The sequence below is a fragment of the Ursus arctos genome, unplaced genomic scaffold, assembly GCF_023065955.2.
Source record: "Ursus arctos isolate Adak ecotype North America unplaced genomic scaffold, UrsArc2.0 scaffold_10, whole genome shotgun sequence".
Classification (NCBI taxonomy): Eukaryota; Metazoa; Chordata; class Mammalia; order Carnivora; family Ursidae; genus Ursus; species Ursus arctos.
Window position 1 is genome coordinate 12,219,686 of NW_026622764.1, and position 23,461 is coordinate 12,243,146.

A 23,461-nucleotide genomic window follows, 5' to 3' on the forward strand; every position below is an offset into this window, starting at 1 on the left:
AAAAAACATAAGACGATCGTTTTAAGTAACTAAGTAAGTAATCATTAAGTAATTAAGTAAGTAATTAATGATTAAGTAAGTAATCATTCTCTTTTTTTTTTTTTCTAATCAGTTAGAACCTGGCCCTTTAGATGAAACTCAGATTGCTACCATATTAAGAGAAATACTGAAAGGACTTGATTATTTGCATTCAGAGAAGAAAATTCATAGAGATATTAAAGGTAAGAAAACATCTTGCTTGTATTCCTTTGAAGTCCTAAGGCGGGGGAACGTGCTGTCGAGTTAGACTTGTACTTCTCTCCTCAAGGGGAGGTTAATCCTGCATGTGTTTGGAGAGTGCCTTCGACATGCCTGGGGTGGGAGGTGGCTTTGAGGGGGGTCTCCCCAGAAGCATGCCTTTGGTACCTGCTCTTGTTGAGCACGTGATCTCCCTGGCGAGAGAACGCGCGTGTTTCGAAGTGATGATGGAGCAGCGCAGCAGATAACGTCAGGAGGCATCTCGGGTTTTATTTTGTAGCTGCCAACGTTCTGCTCTCTGAACACGGAGAGGTGAAGCTGGCCGATTTCGGGGTGGCGGGCCAGCTGACAGATACCCAGATAAAAAGGAATACCTTCGTGGGCACCCCTTTCTGGATGGCGCCTGAGGTCATTAAACAGTCCGCCTATGACTCAAAGGTAAGGCCCGGCTCTTCACGTTCACTGGCTCTAGCGAGTTGCCCTCCTTTGCTTCAACCTTACAGCTGTTCCAGGTGGAGTGAAGCAAGTTCCTCGAAGTAGGACATAAAGGTAGTTCTCTCAGACGTTGGTAAGAAAACAGGATTCACGTCTCTCTCCTGTGTCATTCAATGTCCTTTATCCAGCCCACAGTTCCTGAGATTTTTAGCTTACGTGCTGTGCTTGATGGCAGTGGGCAACACTGAGAAGGAGCACGTTGGAAGGTGGGTGTGGAGGAACCGAGGACCAAGGTGGCCCGAACGGGCTCGGGCCTGCTGAGACGTCCAGGTGGAGGCGTGTGGGCGTATGGGTCCGCAGAGAAGGGTGGGAGGTTGTCTCTGTAGAGGTGGTGCTTGAAGCCTGAGTGGCATGGATGAGGGAGGGGGGCTCTGGGCAGACCTCTGAACAATATTTCAGGGACAGGCAGAGAAAGAGGGTCCCACAAAAGAAATGGAGAGGCCACAAAAATATAAGACCGGAATCTGGAAAGAATATGCTTTCAGTGATTGCTACAGATTCTTCCTCTCATTATTTTTAGTTCTCAGGATTGTTATTCCCAGAGGCTGCTTCCCAACAAGAGGAAAATTCCTCTTTTCTGTGTTTTTTCTTGTCATACATTGTACTCTCCCAATTTTTCCTGGGTTCTGTTTTCCCTGGTGCCTTCATCAATTTTTTTTTTTTTTTAAGATTTATTTATTTAAAGAAAGAGAGTATGTGCGAGCGGGAAGGTGGGGAGAGGGAGAGAGAATCTCAAGCAGACTCCCCACCGATGTGGACCCCCGACGCAGGGGTCCATCTAACAACCCTGAGATCGTGACCTGAGCCAAAACCAAGAGTCCTACACTCAATCAAGTGAGCACCCAGGCACCCCCTTCAACTTCTTCAACTTCTTAGTATAGACTAAAAAACCTAGGGACCCTGCCTCAGGAATCTCTGATTTAACTCCCTCTCCCCCCAGGCTGTTCATTCTCGCATTGTACACAGAATAATCTTCATACGGTCCACAGAGAATTGGCTTTTTTGAGCCAACAATTTCTAGGCAAACAAATATTTAACTCCTCACATACATTTACAGGCCAGGCATTGTTTCCTCTTTTTAAATGGGCATCTTCTCAGTATACAGTAGACTTCTCCCCTTGTTGAACGCGGCACACAGAGCATAGAGTAACCTTTCCTCCAGCCCTCAGAGCGCCAATGTGAGCCGTCAGCTGTCGGAAGAGCCGTTGTGGTACCTGGTGCTGGCATGGAGGGGACGGAGCTGGCTCTCTCACTTTTGAGTTGTAGTGGTGGCCGTGACACCCGTAGTCCTCCCGAGGGCCTTGGTAGCCGTGGCCCAAAGGTGACTGTTGGGTTTTCAGCCCCAGTGGGAGAGCTGTGTCGTCATCATTGTGCTTGTTAGCTTTCTGCCGTGTGTGAGGAACACCTCACGAGTGATCTCTGCAGCCACTTCTGCTGTTGGGACTTCACAGGAACTTCTGTATTTAGTCCTTTCTCTTTATTTTAGGCTGAGGCCCATTTATCAAAGTTTGTAGATCTAGATTTTGGTAGGGACTAGAATCCAGATTTCTGAGCTCTTCTGATTACACTGCACTGATTTCTCTCTTCTCTTCCTAGTAAACGAGCTGCTCAACCACGGTGCTTGTGAATCCGGATTCAGATCTTCTATTTTCAGGTTTTAACACCCATCACGGCTCACTTGACAGCTTATTTGACCTTCCCCTTCCTGTCTGTTTTCCTCCTTCGGAGCCACTCTGGACATTTGCCCAAGATGTGGCCTCTAGCAGTAGAGATTTTCTGGCATCGTAACGCTTGGCCACCTTTTCCCCTGGAGTTCTTGTCACGATCAGAACACTTGGATCCTGTCAGCAGGTGTTGCAGTGTTCTTCCTCGGTAGATGGAAAGGTGCTGTCTTCAGCTTATGGGGCGCACTCGGTCGGGGAGCTTGAAAAGTTATGCCACTCTTCTCACTAACCTTTAACTGTAACTCTTACTCTCACCCGTGTCAAAGCTAAATCTTTCATTTGCCTGGGTCATACCCAACACCTCTTAACTGGAAATCATTGCAAAAATTATGTTGATGTGAAGTTTGCTTCCCAGATTTGTTGACCCAGGAGGTGTGGAAAGTGCAGATAGGCTTATGTCTGTGTCCAAGTCTGGGGCCTTGGGGGTAATGTGACGTTAGTTCCCTCCCATTGGGTGTGGCTCCAGGCTAGCCGTTTTTGCCACCAACCGTGCCTGACAAAGGGACTTTTTCTGGGTTTGCTTTGTGGATATCCTAGTCACTGCTTCCCTGTCCAGAGGCTTGCCTGGCAGGGCCATGGAGGCTCTTGGAGGGGCATTGTGCTAACTGTGGCCTTCTGATACACAGGCGTATTTGGCTTCTTTCCAGTTTCCCTTTCCATTCTTTTCTTTAGGTGTCCATCCAGACATTTTCCCCGTTAGTCTTTGCATTCCATTAAGGAGCTTACAGCCCCAGGATGGCAGGATTCTGTTACCGTTGTTAGGACCCCTTGTTCCTGTCACACTCATTTTTGGTACACTCACTGATTTTCAAAGGAAGGTCGGGTTGGGATAAGGCTAGAGTGCACCTGCCTCACCAGCGTCTTCATCGTACTGAACCCAAGGGAATGTAAGCCTTAGTTTTGTGTGTGTCTAGAATCTTGTTTAACACAATGACCTCTTGAAGCGCAGTATCTTTGACCCCTTGTCATTTTGCAGACTCCTTAGGTGTCCTGAATGTGTTTGCACATATATAGCATCTTATGTTGGTCTGGATTCTTAATCTAAATACAGCATTGCTAGATCATGGTTGTCCATATGTCCTAAGAGCCTTCATTAATACTATTATTTTTACGGTGAAGTAGGATAGTTGGTTTATTTTAAGAGGTCTTGAGACTTTGAAGATGGTGCCAAGGGAGATCACTGCTCTCCCACAAAGAAGCGTTTGCTTTCCTCGCCTGAGCAGGTCTTGAATGTTAGCCCCCCCCCCACTTTCTTTGTAAGGTTATTATAATGATGTGTTAGCAAATGGATTAGACTTGTATAAAAACGTTGTCCCAGTTCAATGTCTCCTTCTCTGTATTCCTTCATTTGGTTATTGCTGTGGTTTTGCCCGGTGCTAAATTACATCTGCAGTGAATGACTGCAGTACTGGGTGGCTCGACCAGGGAGCGGGGAGCATGGGGGTGCTGAGTGCGGAATGCCCGAGCGAGCTGGGCAAGGCTTCACAGACCTAGGGCTTTGTGGCTCCTCAGAGATGAGGGAGGGATGCATGTTCAGACCCAAGCCTGGTGTGGGGATGGAGTGGCATTTGCATTTGGATTGTAGCTTGTGGTGAAGAGCGGAGGAGATGAGGCCAGAGAAATCGACTTGCCTGTTAACTGAAATATCCTGCAGACACGGAGAAGCCCAGTGTCGGTATTCTCTTGTAAATAACTTCCCTTTTTTGGTCGTAAAAGCAGTACATACTCTTTAATCTGGAAAATGCTGGAAAAAAGGAGATAAAAAAAGAAAAACATCTGTAGACCTACCACTGCAGCACAGGCTAGTTTGGTGTCCAGTCATCTCTGAAATAACTGTTTGCAGTCTAACCATGGTTGAAAAATGGAAATAGGTTATATGTTGATGGAAAAAAATAAGATTGTTAAAGATAAGTGAAGACCGGCAGTATTAGCCGGCCAGTTTTTGGAATCTGCGTGGTTAGCCTGTCCATGGCGGCCTGTGACTGGCCTCCCTGTCCCCTGGGCTGAGTTCACTGTGCCCCCCACCCCCCCGTCCCTGCACAGGATCAGGAATTACCCACGGACCCCACTGTGAGTGGTGAGCCCTGGAGGTGGGGGCAGGATGTGAGTGGGGAAAAGCATGCAGCTGGGAGATTAACAGTAGGCTCTGTTTAGCACGGAGTCCTGACTGGGACTCTTCTGATCAACCGCGTGTTGCTGTTTAGTGTTGAAATGGTTGCTGCACCTCTGTGTGCTGCATGTAAATGTGTTCTTCAGCACTGCCTTTAAGTAAGTAAATAGTTCCTATCAAATCCATTTTGAGCTATGTTTTGACTAGTTATAACTGATTGGGGAGTCTTGTTTCTTTTCTTTTTCTTTTTTTTTAAAGAAAAGAATTTCTTTTATTAACCATCTATAATCCATCCAGGTCACTGCAGCTTAAAATAGATCCCTACCCTTTCCCAGCTGTTTAGTAAGTTAAGAGCAGTGGATGAAACCCATACACTAGTTCAGAAAATTTCATATCACCATCAGTTCAGAACATTTGATTCACCAAGCTTAGATTACTTAAAAGAAGAATCAGAAGTTAAATATCACAAATGAGATTTTTTCATTTGTCACCATTACATGTCTGAGTTTTAAGCAGATCTTGGACTGGTGGCTCATATCCACTGGCTTGTTCAACTTGCGCACTGGTCTCACCCCAGTAGCTTTTCCAGAACTACTGTCTTCACCACAAAGCGCCATGAGCTTTCCTAATTCAAAGTTGGGCTGCTTCGGCGTTTTTACTTTTCTAACAAAGACATCACAGAGTGGATAAATGGACTGACAAGCCTTTTCTGTGTCTTTTTTGATGCTGTCTGGAGTCAAAGTATTGACCACTTCTTTCAAGTCATTTATCTGCACGTCTTGGGCCGTGATTTCTATCATTTTCCGAATTTAGCAGACCTGTTGATGATGAGCATAAGAGGTCTTCCGAATCTGATTGTTGCATTTTTTAGTAAAACCAACACAGAATAGACAAAGTGAATAACCGTCGGTAGTCTTGACATCGACATGAGCTTAGATTGTAGTCTGCCGTGTTTTGACCGTGGAGCACGTTTTGTCACGGGTAAGATCCACGCCATGGAAATTACGCAGTTTTTTGTCCTGAATGTCTTCAGTAATTAGTTTGAATTTTCTAAATGGACCTTCATCTTTCTGCACATCAGCAAGGCTCACCTCAAAAGCACACAACCCTTGGGGAATCGGATGTGAGTTTGATTCCTTGAGTTCTCATGACTGTGTTTTTCCAGTATTTGTTACGTTGAATGTATCTGGTGCTTTCACATCGAACCGATCTTTCTTAGGAAATGGATCGACCCCTTTCTTGGCTCCCTTTTTGCCACCTTTCTAAGGCACTGGTTCTTCCCAACCGCCAGGTGCTGTTCAAGGAGCCAGAAGGCGGGATTCTTGGGTTTCCCCTCCTCTTCCTCTTGATTATAGAATGGTTCCTTTTAGAATATTTTCTGCACCTGAGTTTTTTTTATACCACTTCCATTGTGTTGTGTGCAGATTTGTAGCCAGCTTACTTTTACTTAATTAACAGGCTTATTGCAAGGCTCTAGAATGTTGTCTAGTAGTAGCAACCCCACCCCCACTGAGAAGAGTCCCTGATCGACAGTACCAGAGAGCTCTGGATTGTTGTCATGTAGGAGCATGCTACTAGAACTGTCCGTGAAGGAAAAAAAGTCTGTTCACAGATGTGTATCTGTAGTTTAGAGCACCTGTCCTTTTAACTTTTGACTTGGGCTTGTGTTGAAAACCACTGTTTGTTTTCTCTTAATACCTAATTTCATGGTTTTCCCAGATGGCAGTAAAACAGGTCTCTTCTTATACCTCAATTTTAATTGCTTTGGAAAATAACTGCCCTTCTACCACATAACTTGTATTTTAAAACCTAGACACATGTTCTCATCTGATGCCATATTTCCTAAATACAGTAATAGACAAACTCCATTATATTTGTGATTCTCTACCAATGTCATTGTTGACTATGTGGTATTTCAGTAAATGTATTAGTGCAACGTAATCATTCTTCTAAGGTTTAACGGAAGTAATGCTGAGATGGAGTATTTTTGGCAGCATATGCCATTTTCTAAATCTAAAATTACTTATTTAGGATGGATTCCTAGAAGTGGAATTTGTTGGTTTTAACAAGCTTGGATGTTTTTATGGTTTTTGATATATAATGCCAAGTTGCATCTATCAAGTTTTCCACATTAGTCGGCAGGATGTGAGGTGTCTAGAGAGGGAGTCTCCAGGCAGGAAGACACTTAGGAGCTCCCCAGAGAAGCCCCAGGGAGAGAGGATAGCTCTGAACTCAGCCATGAGCAGGAGGGACAGGGGGTGACAAAGTGCCGAGTGAGGAATTCACAAGCTGGTGTGACACACAGGGTCCTGGCTTGGCTGCCTCGCAGGATGGCCCGTGTTTTGCCATGGCGAGGCCGTACTGGCCGAGCCTCCCAGGGGAACCAGGAGGGCGATGCCTGTGCCTCTCCTCTGAACACCGTGGCCATGGCTTGTGGGTGGGGCTGGGAAGGCTGCTTCCTCCGTCGGCTGTGGGCGCATACTGGCATGCGGAAGCAGGTGCCGGGTCCTTCAAATCTGGGGACTGTCTGCTTCTTGTCCAGCCTGGAGCCTGGTCTGCAGCCCTTGGTTGGACATCTGGTGAGAGGCTCCCAGCAAAAAAGACCATTGTTGACCTGGCTTTCTAATTACGGAGTTCTTAAGTGGTTGTGGGATGCTTGGGGGTCGAGAGGTTGTCCGTCAGGGGTCCGTGGGACTAAGGCCCTGTTGGTGCCAAGCAGCAGGCTTTGCAAAGAGCAGCAGTTTTTGGGAAGTCCAGGAGGGCTGGAGCAGGCAGCTAGAAGGGAGGGGAACCTGTTGTGCAAAGAGCCACGGACACGCGAGGGCTGCACGTTTCTCTGTTCTTGTGTCCTGCCCTCCCTGTACCCTCCCACCTGCTCACACCCTCCTGCTGCTGCCGGTCCAGACGCTCGCCTGCTGAGCATCCCACCTTCCTCCTCCTGGGGGCAGGGACTCTGGGATCAGTCATGTTTTTACTGACTTTAAAAGTAATACACGTGTAAGCTAACGCAGGGTCCCAGCTGCCAAGGGAAGGAAGATAGTAATAGGACTCCTGATGCTGGTTCTTCTAGTCTGATCCCTTTCGTGCAAACAATTTAGAACAAGACTTGCTGACAGACCCGTTTTCACTGAGAACAGAAGAAACAGAGCGTGTGGTAGGCACCGACCCCACGGGCTGCTGGGCGGGGAGACAGCCAGCGTCTCTCGACTCACCAGGGTTGTGAAAACACAGCAGGTTTTGAAGGTCGGAAATGTCTGGGTCCCGCTGTGACCTAAGCAGTGTCTCAGCCTTTCCATTTCTTTGCTGTAGAGTGAGCTTGAGGGATCGAGTAGGTTCTGACTTTCGACAGGTTTCCCCTGCACAGTGACCAGAGCAAAAAAGTTGTGCAGGGCGGCTTCGTGTGGATCCTGATATCAATAAACTGACCATGACGATACTTTTTTGAAGAGTTGAGAAAATCTAACTATTACAACATATTAAGTTATTATTGATTTTGGGTCTTGATAGGTGGTTCAGAATCCTTACTGAGAAGCTGAGGTAGTCACGGGAAAATGTTACGATGTCTTTGACTGACTTTTAAATACACTGTGGCAAGGAACAGACAAAGCCCATATGGCAAATTGTTAACAATTATTAACATCATGTTAATTCTATTAATAATCTCCTCTATTAATATTCAGTTAATATTCTCCACTTCTGTGTGTGTGTGAACATTTCCATAAGAAACCCATTTTAAGTTCTGGGCACTCTGGGGTACCTTGCTCTACCCTGCATCTGTGACAGATGAGGGAACTAGGCCCACAGGTTAAGGTGTTTGTTTGTTTAAGATTTTATTTATTTATTTTAGAGCGCGCACGTGAGGGAGTGTGGGTCGGGGAGGGGCGGAGGGGGAGGGAGAGGGGGAGAGAGACTGTCAAGCAGACTCCATGCCATGCCTGACATGGGGCTCAATCTCATGACCCCGAGACGATGACCTGAGCTGAAACCAAGAGCTGGACCCGACTGAGCCACCCAGGCACCCCGGTGAGATATTTTGTCTAGTGTCGTAAGACTGTGGTTGTAGAACTGGTGTTTAAACCTAAGTCTCTAAGACCAGTGTGCCTGCACTCGGCCTCACAGCTGTGCTTGTTGTAAGCTGGCTTGATGGGGTGAGTCAAAACACCCCTCTGTTCCAGACGTGCCCTCTCTGCTCGCTGCTAGTGAACGGTCCCGTCACTCCTGGGGTTTAAATTAACGGGGAGTGCCTCGTACTCCCAACAGCAAGTGGAAAGACGAGTAATCGTAAAAGCCGCCTTCAGTGCAGGGCTAGGAGATGTTCTGTGTACTAAATTTTCTCCTGTGTGTTGCCTATTTTGAAATTATACCAAAGCCTTTTTTTTGGTTTTGTTTTCACTTAAAAATAATTCTCTTTTTCAAAACGTTAGAAGTACGTTGAGATGTATTTCTTTTTCTAGGAAGTATGTGTATTTGAATGTATTCCTTCTTGGTATCTCTAAAAACGCTTTGTTGTTGCAGGCAGACATCTGGTCCTTGGGCATAACAGCCATCGAGCTCGCAAAAGGGGAGCCCCCTCATTCCGAGCTGCATCCCATGAAGGTTTTATTCCTCATTCCAAAGAACAATCCCCCCACGCTGGAAGGAAACTACAGCAAACCCCTCAAGGAGTTTGTTGAAGCCTGTTTGAATAAGGAGCCAAGCTTTGTGAGTTTCTCGAGCTTGGGGTGGGCGTCTCTTTCTGTGTGGCCAGACTTGGTCTAGATGCGTCTTACTGCAGTTTCTTCCATCACTCTTGCCATAGTCACCATTGTCTTCATGATCTCAGTTTGTGTTTTGTTTTTTCTTAAATGGATATGATCGATTCGAGGGGCAATTTTTTTTTCCCAAGATTTTATTTATTTGGGACAGAGAGAGCTAGTGTGCAAGTGGGGACGGGGGGTGGCGGGGGGCAAAGGAAGAGGGAGAAACAGATTCCCCACCGAGTGGGGAGCCTGACTTGGGGCTCCATCTCAGGACCCCAAGATCGTGACTTGAGTCAAAGGCAGACACTTAACCGACTGAGCCACCCAGGTGCCCCGCAAATGTTTTTATTGTGTATCTTTTAAGAAACAGAAATCTACTTATTTTTTGTCAAATTTCCTAGCATCTCATACCTCATTGAGCTTGAAGACTGTTCTCCTTAATGTTTTATGTGGAATCGTAAATTTTTAATATTTATAGTGAAAGGTCAGGCTATTTTTAGCCGTTTTTAGTAATTGCAAAGTCTGGCCAGAAAAATAATGGCTAAATGTGTCTTTAAAGTAGATGTTTTCAGTTTCTTCTTGGCCTGTGTTAGGAAAGAAAAGACAAATAAAAAAATATAAATGAACCACCCTCCTTGCCCTCCTACCCCTTCCTTTTTACTCTTTTTTTGTGTATAATTGACTTTGGCAGAGCCATGTGGCAGGAGCCCTATATAGCTGTAGCCGAATTTTCTCTCTGAATCAGGACACATCTTTGAAAGTTATCTGTGTATTTTGGTGTTACGTAGAGCACCATATGTCCTTGGTTTGTTCCTGAATCTTCTAGCAGCGTTGGATGAAGGCCAAGCTGAATCCCCTTCTTTATGAACTCTTATCTAAAGATGGGTGACTAATTTTACAAGAACGCCGTGGTTTTCGAATACGATGCTAGTTTTGGTGAAGTTTTGGTAAAGGAATGAAGTGGGGGATGCAGCATTTTCTACGAACCTCCAGGGAACGTAGCCTGAGCTCACCAGCTCCGTGCTTTATTAACGCGTCAGGCGTCCAGCGGTGTGGGCTGTCGTCCTGTCTGTCCACGACGCTCTGAGCTTTCTGTTACGACGTGAGTTCCTAGGTGCGGTGTGGCAACACCCAAGGAGATACACCCACGTGTACACGTCTTCCCATTAAAAACCGATTTCTTGTATCTGCATACTTGCCCAGTGCACACATCTGCACCCCTACCAGGACCCCAAGCACACTGAGGAAAAGGGGGAGAGGCTGAGAATTTGAGCGCTTCTGAGATGCCTGGAGTTGAGTGAGGGAGTGAGACCTCACCCGAGGTGACCCAGGTTTTCTGTAAGCTTGAATTTGAGAAACATGGTTGGCTCCCGTGAATACAGCTTTAGCAGGTGGGAACGTAGTCTCACGGGTGGTGTTTGCGTGTTCCTGCTGTCTGCTCTCGTGTGGGCTACGCTCGGTCTCCCTGGGAAGCATGCTCCCTGTAATTGGGTTTGCCATCCTCAAGGGGAAAGCAGTTGCCAACCTCAGAGTGTGCTGTGTGGCTGTGGCCACACGGAGCCCAGGACGTGGGTGAGGCCCTCACCCCAATCCCAGGGAAGAGACAGACTGGGGAAGCCAGCATTTCTAAATTGGGGAAGATGAGGAGGGAAGAGCACTCAGGTACCCACCCAGCATCAAAGAAAGGGGTATTTCTGGGTGGCTGTCTAGTTTCCTCTAGATGTATCCGAGTTAACATCTTACTATTTTTGGGGGGTGGAGTCAAACATTAATATAGAAAGTTAACAAGGTGACACAGAACACATGTTTTCTCTGGCCAGCTTTTGTAATAAAACGTTTTATAAAAACCAGGAGGTATATTCTAGCTGTCTTCAGTGATCTCTGAAATTCTCTGACACGTTTTCTGTGTCAGTGCGTCTTTCTAGGGAAAGGTTTTTTGCTTTTGTTGGGTGGTTGGTTACCTGTAGCATGTTAGGGACTGAATTAGATACTAAATGCCATGTCCACACTATACGTGTGGAATCCCACCCATGGGTGCCGGATGACTACTCTTTGACTCCTGGTGTTTGTTGGGGAAATTAGACCTTGAAGCAGAACTCAGTCTTTACTTGTGAGCGTGGGTGTCTGACTTTTTGAGGCTGAAGTCTGTCCTTTGGGGTGGAATCAGGTAGAACTCGGGGAACTTCATCTCCTGCTTTCTGTGTTATTTGGCGGTTTGTTTTCCAGAGACCCACCGCTAAGGAGTTACTGAAGCACAAGTTTATAATACGCAATGCAAAGAAAACATCCTACTTGACTGAGCTCATCGACAGGTACAAGAGATGGAAGGCCGAGCAGAGCCACGAGGACTCCGGCTCTGAGGACTCAGACACGTAAGTCCACTCCGCCTGGGCGTGCAGGGTTTGTTCGCTCTTAATTTGGGGTGGGGTTTTTTGTTGTTATTTGTGGATTTCTTTGTTTATTTGTTTTTAGATAATCCAGGTTGGTGGTGATTCTTGTGTCAGTATGGGACAATCTGCGGGCCTTTTTAGCCCCTTTTGTTGCTAGTGGAGTCTCCAGGAAAAATCTGTGTGATGGAACCGTGCATAAACAACTAGACCTGGTCTCCTTTTCCCTTTCTTTTTCCTGCTCTTAAAATATTGGTCAGATGTAACTGCTTTAAATGTATTTTTTTTTAAGATACAAATGTATGTTTTTGTGATTCTGTGTTGTGCTGTGGTCGATGCTAGGGTTGTCAGAGCTCCATGCCAGAAGTTACTTGCTAAAAACCGGTATCAAGTTAAGCATCTTGGAATTCCGTTAGCTAAAGAGATGAATGAGGGCTTGGAGCTTTGGTGTTCGGGGTGCAGGAAGCTGGGCCACCTTCTCTGATGTGAAGAGAGGGGCCGTTAGGGAGGTGTCACGAATTGAAATGTTCTGATCTGTAGCACCCCTTCTGTTCCCCCTCACACCTCGGCAAGAAGTCCGAGTCGACCAGCAGCCCAGGTCCACACGCCAGGCCAGTTGAATCAGAATTTGTGGGGGGTGAGACCCAAGTGTTTCAGGGTCCCCAGGAGCCACAAGTGAGAACCACTGGCTCTGGAAGTTGTGAGATCATGACATGGAGAGATGGGGTTGGCAGCAGTGGGGATGAAAAGATGAACAGGCCGTCTGGAGAAGCAGCCTGGCAGGGCGGGGAGGAGGCCGGGGCACACGAAACTGGGTTTGGGGTGGCACATGTTGGAATTGCTGACAAGACATCCAAGACGATGCGTCTGGTGTCGAGTGGCATCGAGCTTGGCCTGAGGCGAGGCGTGTGGGCAGCCGGGAGAGATTTCCAGTCATCATGCTAAATGGTCATTGGAGCCATGAGAATGAACAGTGTCACCCAGAGCATATCTGAAGAGTGTGAAGGGCCGAATGCTGGGAAGTGCCAGCAGAGAGGACAGACCTGTGGACGACCCACGTCAGGGGCGATCTGGGTGCAGACTTTAGAAGGGAGGGGTGACAAGCAGGAACATCGAGGCTCAGGGCTCAGGCAGGTGAAGGACTGAGTGGGAACACCCTTGTGCAGTGGTGTGCAGGGGATCTGCGGCCTCGGTCACAGCAGTTGCAGGGACAGGGTGGGTTTTGGGGCGAGGAGAAGGTAAGAAATGGAGGCAGTGAGTGTCACCGACACACCCAAGAAACGAGACTGGGGGATGGCTGTAGCCTGGAGGGGCCGTTGTGTTGTGGGAGCAGAGGGCTGCAGGTGGGAGTGTTGATGGGAAGGAGCCTGGGGAGGGAAGCTGACGTCAGAGAGGGGTGTCAGCGGAGTGGAGGATTGTCCTGCCGCAGAGGTGCCTCTCTGCGATCGAGGAGACAGGCTGGAGGCTGTGGATGCGGCTGGCACCGTGGGACGTGAGGGAGCCTCATTGTGATGGTCCCGAGAGGGACTGGAGGGGATGATGGGCGGGGCCGCGGAGTGTGCGGGGCTCCTCGGGCACAGGGCTGCGTGCCCGCTCACGGAGTCCGCCTGATTTCTCTCCGAAGGGAAACAGACACGGACAGCCAGGCCTCTGGAGGCAGTGACTCTGGGGACTGGATCTTCACGATCCGAGAGAAAGATCCAAAGAGTCTTGAGAACGGAGCTCTTCAGCCTTCGGACTTAGAAAGAAATAAGGTAACGTTGGCTCGTACCATGGCGACGGACGCCTGTTGGCTGGCAGCGACGGTCCCGACGTGGGGCCCCCTCATGGCAGCCTGGTGGGGGATTTCTCTGTCCATCACAGATAAGAGATTGGTTGTCTGATGACCCTGGGAGTCTGATCCGAGAATCCAGCCTCGGGTTTGTACCACGGGGCTGCTTCCTGTTCTGCAGAGCCTGCTGCCCCTCCCCCCGCAGCATTGGCTTTTCCTGATGCTTGCACGTGGGGCGGGGAGTCTTACCCTTGAAGTGACATTCAGGCTCTCTGGACAGAATCTCCTCTGTTTTGTATATTGGGATTACTCATAAGAGATACCAGAATTTGGGGATTACGGTTTTAAGGATCTTAAAAACAAACGAAGTGCTTTTGATACTTACGTGGAACTTTATTTTGATTAACTGATTTTATGCCTATTTAAGTTTATGAAAAACTGTATTTTCAGAGTTGCTTTTAAAGCACCGTGGTGTAGTTTCTCTCAGGCAGCGTGGACCACTGTCTGCTCCCTGGTGATCCTACCAGTCTTGCTTTGATAAGCAGATGGGAGTTATTACAGAGATCGTGAAAGTAGAAAATAGGCCCCTGTCCTAGACAGTCACTTGCAACAGTCCGCTTTGAGCTGATTTCTGTTTCCAGAGTTTCGGTAGTCAAGCCCTGCTACATAGACAGCTCAGGAGTGCGATTCAGTGTCGCCTGCACCTGTACAAGGGACGCTTGGGTCTTTCCACCTGGAGTCCAGACACTGTTCGCCCAGCTCCACGAGTTTGGCACACCCCTGCCAAGGAGATGTTGCAGTCTAGCGACACACCGTGCGACAGTCCCATTCAGTTATCACAGCAGATGGGCACCTGGCGGGCTCAGTCAGTGGGGTGTCGGCTCCTAATCTTGGGGTTGTGAGTTCGAGCCCCATGCTGGGTGTAGAGATTACTCAAAAAAATAAAATCTTAAAAAGATATCACAGCAAATAGAGAGCATTTTAGACGCCATGGTAGCATGGTGCATGTCCAAAGTTTATGAATTGTCGTGATGTGAATATTAAATACTTACTTCTGATTACCTTTTTTTCTTCCCTAAGATGAAAGACATCCCAAAGAGGCCTTTCTCTCAGTGTTTATCTACAATTATTTCTCCTCTGTTTGCAGAGGTAAGATACCCAGTTGATGTTTGGGGGCAGCGGGGCGTGGCTGGGACATCGTGGGGAGCGGGTCCTCTTTCTGCGACATGTGCCCAGTCGAATTTGGGAAGTTAGAACAGGCAGGCCCGAGTAGGCAGAGAGTAGGCGTCGTGGTCCCGTGAGGCCAGCTGGCACTGGGCAGTACCTTCCGGGGACCTCTCCTGCTCTCCCGCCCACCGCCTTCTGCCAGCCCCTCCTGGGAAAGGTCATTGTGTCGCCTCCTTGAGTGCACTGGCCCCACCCAAGTCCGCCTGTCCCCAGGGTGATTTTTAGCTTCCTTTGTACTGCTTTCTGCAAAATCTGGGTGCTGCCTGATTGCTTTGCCTCAGACAAATCTATGGCAATGTAAAAAGTTGAATTTTTTTTTTTTTAAAGATTTTATTTATTTATTCGACAGAGATAGAGACAGCCAGCGAGAGAGGGAACACAAGCAGGGGGAGTGGGAGAGGAAGAAGCAGGCTCATAGCGGAAGAGCCTGATGTGGGGCTCGATCCCATAATGCCGGGATCACGCCCTGAGCCGAAGGCAGACACTTAACCGCTGTGCCACCCAGGCGCCCCAGAATTTTATTTTAAAGGAGAAATCATATTCCCCAGAGACCTCTTTTGTCCCATTGTGCCCCCATAGTTCACTGTAATCCCAGAGAGGTCCCCTTACCAGCTGGGCCATCCGGTTCCCCGCTGAGCAGCCCAGGTCGTTCCTCATACGGGGACTGATGTCACCCACATGCTGGTCCACTGCTCCTTCTCGGGGCGGGGGGCGCCCTGCCTCTGCGGTTACCACTAGGCATACTGCATTTTGCGATGTTTTCAAGAACAAATTTTACGAAAATGAAGATTATCCTTCCTCTGGTAAGTAGATGATTTAAAGAGAAGTTGGAGATACCCCTTTCTGTCTTTTTTTTTTTTTTTTTTTTTTTTTTGAGCCCCCCCCCACCCCGCCGGCTCAGGCTGCCTTTACGGCGCTCTCCAGGGCCAGGCTGTATCCGGGAATCCTCCTGCTTGAGGTCGGTGGGCTCAGGTGGGAGGTGCCGTACACACAGTCTCCCTCCCCTTGTTCTGTGGGGCCCGAACCTCAGGCACACTGTGTCTTCCCCGTGGCAGGGCCCTGGGGTGTCCAGGCCGGCTTCGGCCAGCTCTCAGCCCGTCCCCTGGCCGGTGTCTGCCCTCATGAGCTAGCCTGAGGGCCCTGCCTCCCCAGCTGGCAGCCGGGGCTGTGCTGGAGCCCGGGGTGCGGAGTTGAAACCGCTGAACACATGGGTTTCTGATGGAAAACTAAACGACCCAGGGCCAGTGGAGGCACCTGTGTCGCGCCCTGGCTTTGCCCCCGGCCAGCGTCTTTGGGTACCTGCGCTCTGCCTCTTGTGTCCATCAGACACCATCTTGCTCTTCCTTACGTTGTTAGGAGAGGGGTCCTTTGGGTTTTCGGGAGCTCCTGTGCCTTCCTGTGATCCTGCCGTGGGCACTGCACTAGGGTCGGCCGGGCCATTAGGGAAAGTGACGTAGATACGTCTTACTGGTCTGAAGCCGTGTATTTTTTATTGGGTATATGAAGAAACTGTGCTGAAATCATTATTTAGAGCGAATGAATCCTCGGTGTAATACCATTTTGATTTTTTTTTTTGCTGACCTAAAGGTAAACTCACGGGTGTCTTGTCTTACCTGTTTTTATCAGTAGTACTTGATAGCCGCGTGTTTGAAGTGTTCAGTGTACGTCATTTTATGTAATTCTGGTAAAACTCAGCAATACAGGATCCTTATCCCCATGTCTGCACGCGAGGCTGTCCCTGACATCGGAGCGTGCATGCGGGTGGCTCCCTCCTGTCAGGGGCCGATAGAGCCCATCCAGCAGCAGCTTTGGGCAGGGGGGCTTGGGGTCACAGGGCAGGGCGGCAGGGGAGGGAGGCCGTTGTAGGAAACACGGGGGACCTAGCAGCGGTTAGGCACTCAGGACTCGTAAATACTGTTCTATTTAGTGAAGTGATCGGGAGTCCTAGATGGACACAGGCGGCCACCTCCAGGCCCCCCGCGTCATAGTCTGTGTCGGGGGAGCACAGGGCGCCAACGGCCCCTCCCACGCCAGGCCCCCCGTTCCTGCAAGCGTCCCTTTAGTGGGGCGAGGGCGCAGCATGGTCAGGATGGGGCTGATGCCGGCGGTGATGTGTTCGCTTGAAGAGCCAAAGCTAAATGTGAATGATTTAAAGGCGACAGTGAGGAGGGGCTGCTGCTCTGGGAGGCTCAGTCACGTCTGCTGCCTGTTCACTGAATGGCTGCCCTTGTCCCGCGGCATCTTTAGTCGCATCCCTCCCAGAGGGGGACTTAGAGCCATCCGCCTTACCCGAGGCAGTGCCCGAGGACCCCACTGTGATTTCTCGTGGGGGCGGAGGGGCCAGGAGGGACACTGGATTCCCAGAATTTAGCGGGGGAGGGGGGCGCTTGGTAGCAGGAACTAGAGTATTTTCACAGCGCTCTGGACCAACAAGGCCGTTTGCTGGAATCGTAAGGCCCGACCTGTTACCGTTGGGAATGAAGCCGGAGGCGGCCCACGGTGCAACTTCGTTGTGGAGACCAGAGCTGAGCCATTGGGAAGTTGTCTTTCTGGTATAGATGAAGGTCGAAGTGGAAGAAGAAGAGAGGACAGTTGTCACGTTGGGATCTTGAAAAGGTGCACAGAAGGCTAGCTGTCTCCGTTCTTTCCTAGTGAAGGCAGTGACTTGGGTCTAATGAATGCCCTTTCCACACCGTGTCCTCACGAAGCGGCTCACCGGGGGCGCAAGCGGCCCACAGCCCAGCAGGAGCTGCGCCAGGAGTGGCGCGCCCAGGGCGACAGTGGGGCCACCCTCGCGTCCCTCCTTCAAGGAGTCCCTCGACTCCTGTGCCCGTGTGGGTCATGCTGTTCTGCCCGTTTGTGTGTTTGCAGCTGAAGGAGAAGAGCCAGGCCTGCGGAGGTAACATGGGGTCCATAGAGGAACTGCGAGGGGCCATCTACCTGGCGGAAGAGGCCTGCCCTGGGATCTCGGACACCATGGTGGCCCAGCTCGTCCAGCGGCTGCAGAGGTAATGCCCCAGTGCTGCGCGGGTCGAGGCCATGCGCGTTTGCCCCCCGCCTTTCCTAGGCCTTCCAAGGGGCTGCTCGGCAGTCCTCGGTCGCTTTGGCGCTTGGCTCCTGGGCTCTGGCTGTTTCCTTCCTGGCCACACGGTTGAAGCAGAATCAGTCAGAGCAGACTTTAGTTCTGAGTTCTAGAAATCACCGTGAAGGAATGCTAGGAATTGGGGAACCATGGGGGCGGACCACAGACTGTGCGCTTGTAGCTCTTGTCGTGTGGACACCCAGTGACCTCGAGACACCCGTCTGCCCCTAGTGACGCCGTCCGGCTCTCTGCCCAGGATGACTGTGCTCCTCCAGCACGCGTTTGTGACTCTCCGTGTGCTTTTCCGCTTTCACAGTCGGGTCCAGAATGCCAGAAGTCAGGGCTCAGTGAGTTAGGACACAGGCACGTTCTCTCTGTCACGTGGCTTGTGCTGGTTCTCACGTCTGCCTCACTCCTGGGAGCCTGGTCGTGGCGGCCGTGCACTCGGTCTGCACCAGCCTGTGGCAGCTGCCTGCCCTGCTGGTGGCTCTGGCCTGCGGAGGAAGCTGGAGGGATGGTCGGGCTTCCCCCCACCACTCTCAGGCTTGTTCCAGGAGTCTCCTTGTGGAGGTCACTCCGGCTGCCACCCCCACGTAAGGGCAGTCCTTTGGGGATGTTGCGGGCAGTGGAGGTGAGCTGTGACCTGAGCTCCGCTCCACATCCCCAGATCTTCATCACTCCCCAAAAAGCCAGCCGTGTCATTGCTTTGAAATCCACCCTCCTGGTGAATTGTCCCGTCTCTTCCAAAGGGCGGTCGAGCCGTGATGAGAGTGAGGAGTTTCAGGTCTCTCCAGAGACACCGACTTGACGACATGTAAAGAAGTTAGGGGCGTGTTGGGTTGCTTTCACCCCTTGGAAGTGATGATCGAAGGGGCTGCCCTCTGGCCTGTAAAGCGTCCTGATAAAGTGGGGCGTGGGGGCAAAACCTAGGTGTGACGCTGAGGTTTACCTTCCTCCCGGGCTGCAGTGTACAGGCTGTGCCGGCTTCCCGACCGCTCTCCAGGGCCGGCTGCACGGCGGAGCCTGGCGACTCGGCTGCCTTCATTTTTGACGCAAGCGAAGGAATCATGTTTTTGGGATTACCCCTCACCGCACTGTCGGTGCTCACAGACCACAGGCGAGAAGGAAATAGAGGTCAGGTCCCCGGGATGCTCCCCCCGCGCAGTTGTGACGGAGTTCGTGTGTATGTCGGTGTGTGTGTGCAGTGACATTGCTAACACAGCATCGTTAGCGTCCGTGACTGTTTCATCCCGGTACACCGCCCTTACCGTCACATAGGCTTTCCTCCTGTTACTTGGTAATAGCTTAATGGTCCATTTTTCCTCTTTCTCAGAGCAGCTCGGATCCCTTCACTCCTCATTCTCCTTGCATTTATTTCCTGGTAGAGCCTGTGCTGTGATGATCTCGTTTTGGGTTTGGTTTTCTGCTTGCGTGGGGCCACTCTTAGGACCGATGTTTTCCCCCCTGTGCCAGGTTGCCTGAACTGGTCAGCAGCGACGCGCGTACCTGACTCGACGTCCCCGCGGCTCCGGGGCATGGAGGGCGCCCGGCGGGTCGGCGTTCCCTCTGCTCCCGCCCTATGGTGCCGACGCAGCTAGTCGGTACCCGCGCTGTCTGGCAGCCAGTGAGCCACACCCCACAGTTTGGGGTTTTCTGGTTACCTCCTGAGAAAACAGTAAACAAGGAACAGTGCACTTAGCCTTTAATACATTGTCTAACCCGCTGCATCCCAGGTCTGGCTTCGACATGTCGTCAGCGTAAGCCGTTATCCGTGGGGTATTTCCCATACGTTTTAGCACCACGTCTTTGCGACCCGGCGTGTTTCACACTCAGCAGCACGTGTCGGCGTGGACTGGCACGTTTCGGGCGAGGGTTAGGCACGTACAGTCCGAATGCACCCGCCACTGTCCGCGTCGTGTTGGGACTTGTACTCTCCAGTGATGCGCTAGGAAACGCTGAGTCCACATTCTTTCTTCTCGTCTCCAGACCGTCCGTCTTGTTTCTCTTTGTGCTGTGCAGACACGCTGTCCTCTCCCGCCAGCAGATGACTGGCTCCGGGGGGTGCTCAGCTGCTCCCTGCAGGCCTTAGCTGGTGCCCTGCGTTCCTTCTGTGTGTGCCCCGCCCAGATGCCACAGACCACGGTGGCCACTGCCACTGCTCCGTACCCATTTCGCTCAGAAGGCATTACTTCAGATCAATCACCTCAGAAAAAATGACCGAATTTTGTTGAAAGCCTTTCGAAGATGTGTGTGTCTTCATTTGAATGAATGTGTGGGTCCTTCTGTGCAGCGTCGCCTCCGCCCACGGCTTAGGCTTTTCTCTTTCTTGGAAAATGAATCCTAGGGCCTGTGGCTCAAGCCTGCTCTTCAGGAGGAGCTCGTGGAATCCCTCGTTCTCTGGGCGAGCGCCCAGCGTGTTGAAGGCCTTAAAAGAGCTGCGGCAGCTTGGAGCGTTTGCCGTTGCTCCCCCAGCCCTCTCCTGTGAGCTGGGGTCAGTTTTGCGGTGGCCGAGGGGACGTTGGGCAGAGGGGACCCCCGCCCTTTGTGTTCCAGAGCAGGACCGTACCGCACGATTATCAGAAACCGGCAGAAAGCTCCCGTGACCCCGTCACTGCGGCCCAGGCACGATTGCCAGTGGCGCTGGTCGCCGGCTTCCATTGTTGAATACGAACCATACACTTACCCATCCTGAGATCACGAGCTGAGGCCAAGTCAAGAGTTGGACGCTCAACTGACTGAGCCAGCCGGGCCCCCCTGTATAATTATGATTCTTAATCTGTTTGTCATTCGGTTTGCGTAATTTACTTAACCCTTACTTTGCTGTTGGACAGCAGAGTCGTTCCCTAATCTTTACAATGACAAAAACCCTAAGAGACATCTTTGTGCGAAATACGTTGCTCCTTCTCTGGACCACATTTCCGAAACAACCCTGGGACATGGATTCCTTGCACGAGCAGCATTTTTGTGGCCAGTAGGGGCTTCCTGTGCTGATACTCCGGCCAGTGTGTGTGCGCCTGGAATCTCATGTTGTCATCGGGTGTTGCTGATGTTGTGATTTTTTGAAGTGGACTGTACGCGAAGCTGTACCATTTATCGTTTTAGGCACATCTTTTTTTCTCCTGAGAGACTGAACACGCCCTTCCTTGTTACATACGTCTGGTTCTTCCAGTAAATTGAACCTATGAAAGTGGTGTCAAAGTCACGATTTTCTTAGTTTTTATGAATTCTTGTATAATAATTAACCCATTGATATTGGCTCCACCTAGTTTTTCATGACCTGGGATTGTCTGGTAATACGAGGATTTTGGTGGTGGTGACTTTTCACACGGGGGTTACAGAAATGACATGTATTCACTTCCGTTTCTCTTGTTTTCTTTTTCCCTAGATACTCTCTAAGTGGTGGAGGAACTTCAACCCACTGAAATTCCTTTGGCATTTGGGGTTTTGTTTTTCTTTTTTCTTCTTCATCCTCCTCCTCCTCCGAAAACGTCCACGAGAGCCTTTGCTGACCCCGCTGCAGCGGCGTGCCATCCAGGGCCCCCCACCTCCCCAGCCGCGGGTGCCCACCGGCCCGGGCGCGCGGCCCCCCTCGCCGGCCTCCGCCAGACGGAGTCGCTCGGTGCGGTGTGGGGGAGGGTCGGCTCCTGCAAGCGATCATTTTATTTTCTTGTTCTTGTTTTTTAATTTTAGCCATTGTGCACATATCAAGGAAAGTGTCTTTAAAAACAAACACAAACCCTGAAATGTATATTTGGGATCGTGACAAGGCAACTGAAGAAATGAAGTCTCAGGTACCCTGCTTTAAGTGGGTGACTCCCCCTCCGCGGGAGACGGAGAATCGCTCTGGCGGGTCAGTGTACAGATTTGTATATAGCGTCATTTTTACGGAAACCCTTTCGGCGTGCATCAGGAATCACTGTGTACAAATTGGCCAAGTGCTTCTGTAGATAATGTCAGTGGAGTAAATATTTGACAGGCCATAACTTGAGTCTATTGCCTTGCCTTTATTACATGTAAATTTTGAATTCTGTGGTCAGTGATTTGGGTTTTATTTTGTATTTGCAGGGTTTGCCATTAATCTTACTTCATGCCCCTCTTACGAACACTCCTCTTTGTACCTCCGCAAATGCAAATCCCCCTTGTTTGCCCGACGGCCCTTTTGGTACACGTACAGGTTGATTTCCTTTCATTTGATGGTACTATTTCTTAGTGTTTTAAATTGGAACATATCTTGCCTCATGAAGCTTTAAATTATTATTTTAAGTTTCTCCCTGATGAAGTGCTCTCGTCTTCACGTTTGTTTGAAATCGTGCCACTGCCGGCCCCGCGCCAGCTCTCCCGTCCTTCCCAGTAGGATTTTCTGTCGCGCCTCGTAGTGAAATCCGCATATCATCTTGCCCACCTAAAAATGTCTGAATGCTTACACGAATAAATTTTATAACACACTTATTTTGCATACTTTTCCTTGAAACGTGGCTCTTCAGAGGGCAGTGTAGCTGTCATGTTGAGTGAGTGTGTGTGTGTGTGTGTGTGTGTGTGTGAGAGAGAGAGAGAGAGAGAGAAGATGAGAAATTCAGCACTTCCAGAAAGAAGTGCCCACATTCAGAATGCCGAGTGGCCAGGTCGGTTCTCTGTGCAACTTTCAAAGAATTGGTCATTGAGAAAACATGCTGGAGCCTGCCGATTTGTGAAATGGTGTGCTCTTGCCCTGCGCCGTGATTAAGGGTGGTGTGTTTTCTTGCAGGAGCGCGGGGCTGCCGTCCGTCAGCCGGGGGCCTGTATTTCTCTTGGCCTGTGGCATGGCCCTGCTGGCCCGGGTGGGAGGCAGGAGGAATCCTTTCTCTGGGGTGAGTGCCTAAGCACATGTGGCGTCATGTTACATTTGTTGACGCGGATCATCGTCCTCTCTTGGTGTTGCCGTTCCTGAGGGGAAGACAAAGGATTTTTGGAAGCAAGGACGTTACTGGGTAAACTTTGGGATGAAGAAGGTTCGGTATCTGCCGCCCCAGTGGCCTGGGCTACGGGAAGAGGACAGAGGCCTAGAGCCAGAGAGGTTTGAGTGTGTGCGTATTGTTTAGATCTGTTAATGGAGTGTCATTTTTAAAAGCCTAAAATTAAGTCATTTTTTTTTATTAGAAGCTGAATGATTAATTTCTATAAGGGGTACATTTTAATTAGGGGAAATGGAACCGAATTGCTGATTCTTACGTGGCGTGTCCTTCGGCAGCAGGGACGTTAGCGTGGTGACACCTGAGGATGTTTCGTGTTGTGTTACTACTGAGTATTTTGTATGAGGGAGCGATGCGTTTCCCTGTGTGAGGCGCCAGCCCAGGGTCGGTTGGTTCGTTGTGGGAGAACCCCATGAAGCGGTGTCACGGAGTTCTCCAGAGGGCGCTGCTCTCCTGGTCCTCGGCCAGCCGGTGTTGACAGCAGCCTTCCCAGAGTTGGCACCTTTGCACGTGGACGGGGACGTCAGGACGGCATGCCGAAGCCGGTCTCCAGTGCGGGAAGCCCGGGTTCCGATGGAGCGTGTGGGCGCAGTGGTTAGCGCACCGCCTGCAGTCTCCGGACGGTCAGCACCGCGCCGCCCCCCAGGGAAGGCAGGAGATCCTTCTCGAGCTTACGTGGGCATCTTTCGGTGATGAAGCTTCCTGGGGAAGGAGCGGTTTGAGGTGTATGAAGCGGATCT

At 50.2% G+C, this 23,461-nt stretch overlaps 1 protein-coding gene across 2 annotated transcripts in view; it reads left to right on the forward strand.

Moving 5' to 3' along the window:
• STK24 (serine/threonine kinase 24) overlaps nucleotides 1-22,219 on the forward strand; it is a 113,707-nt gene extending 91,488 nt beyond the window's left edge. For both annotated transcript variants that reach the window (XM_026493508.4, XM_026493507.4), the window contains exons 4-11: nucleotides 113-221; nucleotides 518-675; nucleotides 9,082-9,267; nucleotides 11,532-11,677; nucleotides 13,317-13,446; nucleotides 14,544-14,612; nucleotides 17,562-17,698; nucleotides 21,158-22,219. In XM_026493508.4, coding sequence (XP_026349293.1) covers nucleotides 113-221; nucleotides 518-675; nucleotides 9,082-9,267; nucleotides 11,532-11,677; nucleotides 13,317-13,446; nucleotides 14,544-14,612; nucleotides 17,562-17,698; nucleotides 21,158-21,194 — 972 coding nt within the window. In that variant the 3' untranslated portion in view covers nucleotides 21,195-22,219. The remainder of the gene's footprint in view (nucleotides 1-112; nucleotides 222-517; nucleotides 676-9,081; nucleotides 9,268-11,531; nucleotides 11,678-13,316; nucleotides 13,447-14,543; nucleotides 14,613-17,561; nucleotides 17,699-21,157) is intronic.
• The last annotated feature ends 1,242 nt before the right edge of the window (nucleotides 22,220-23,461 follow it).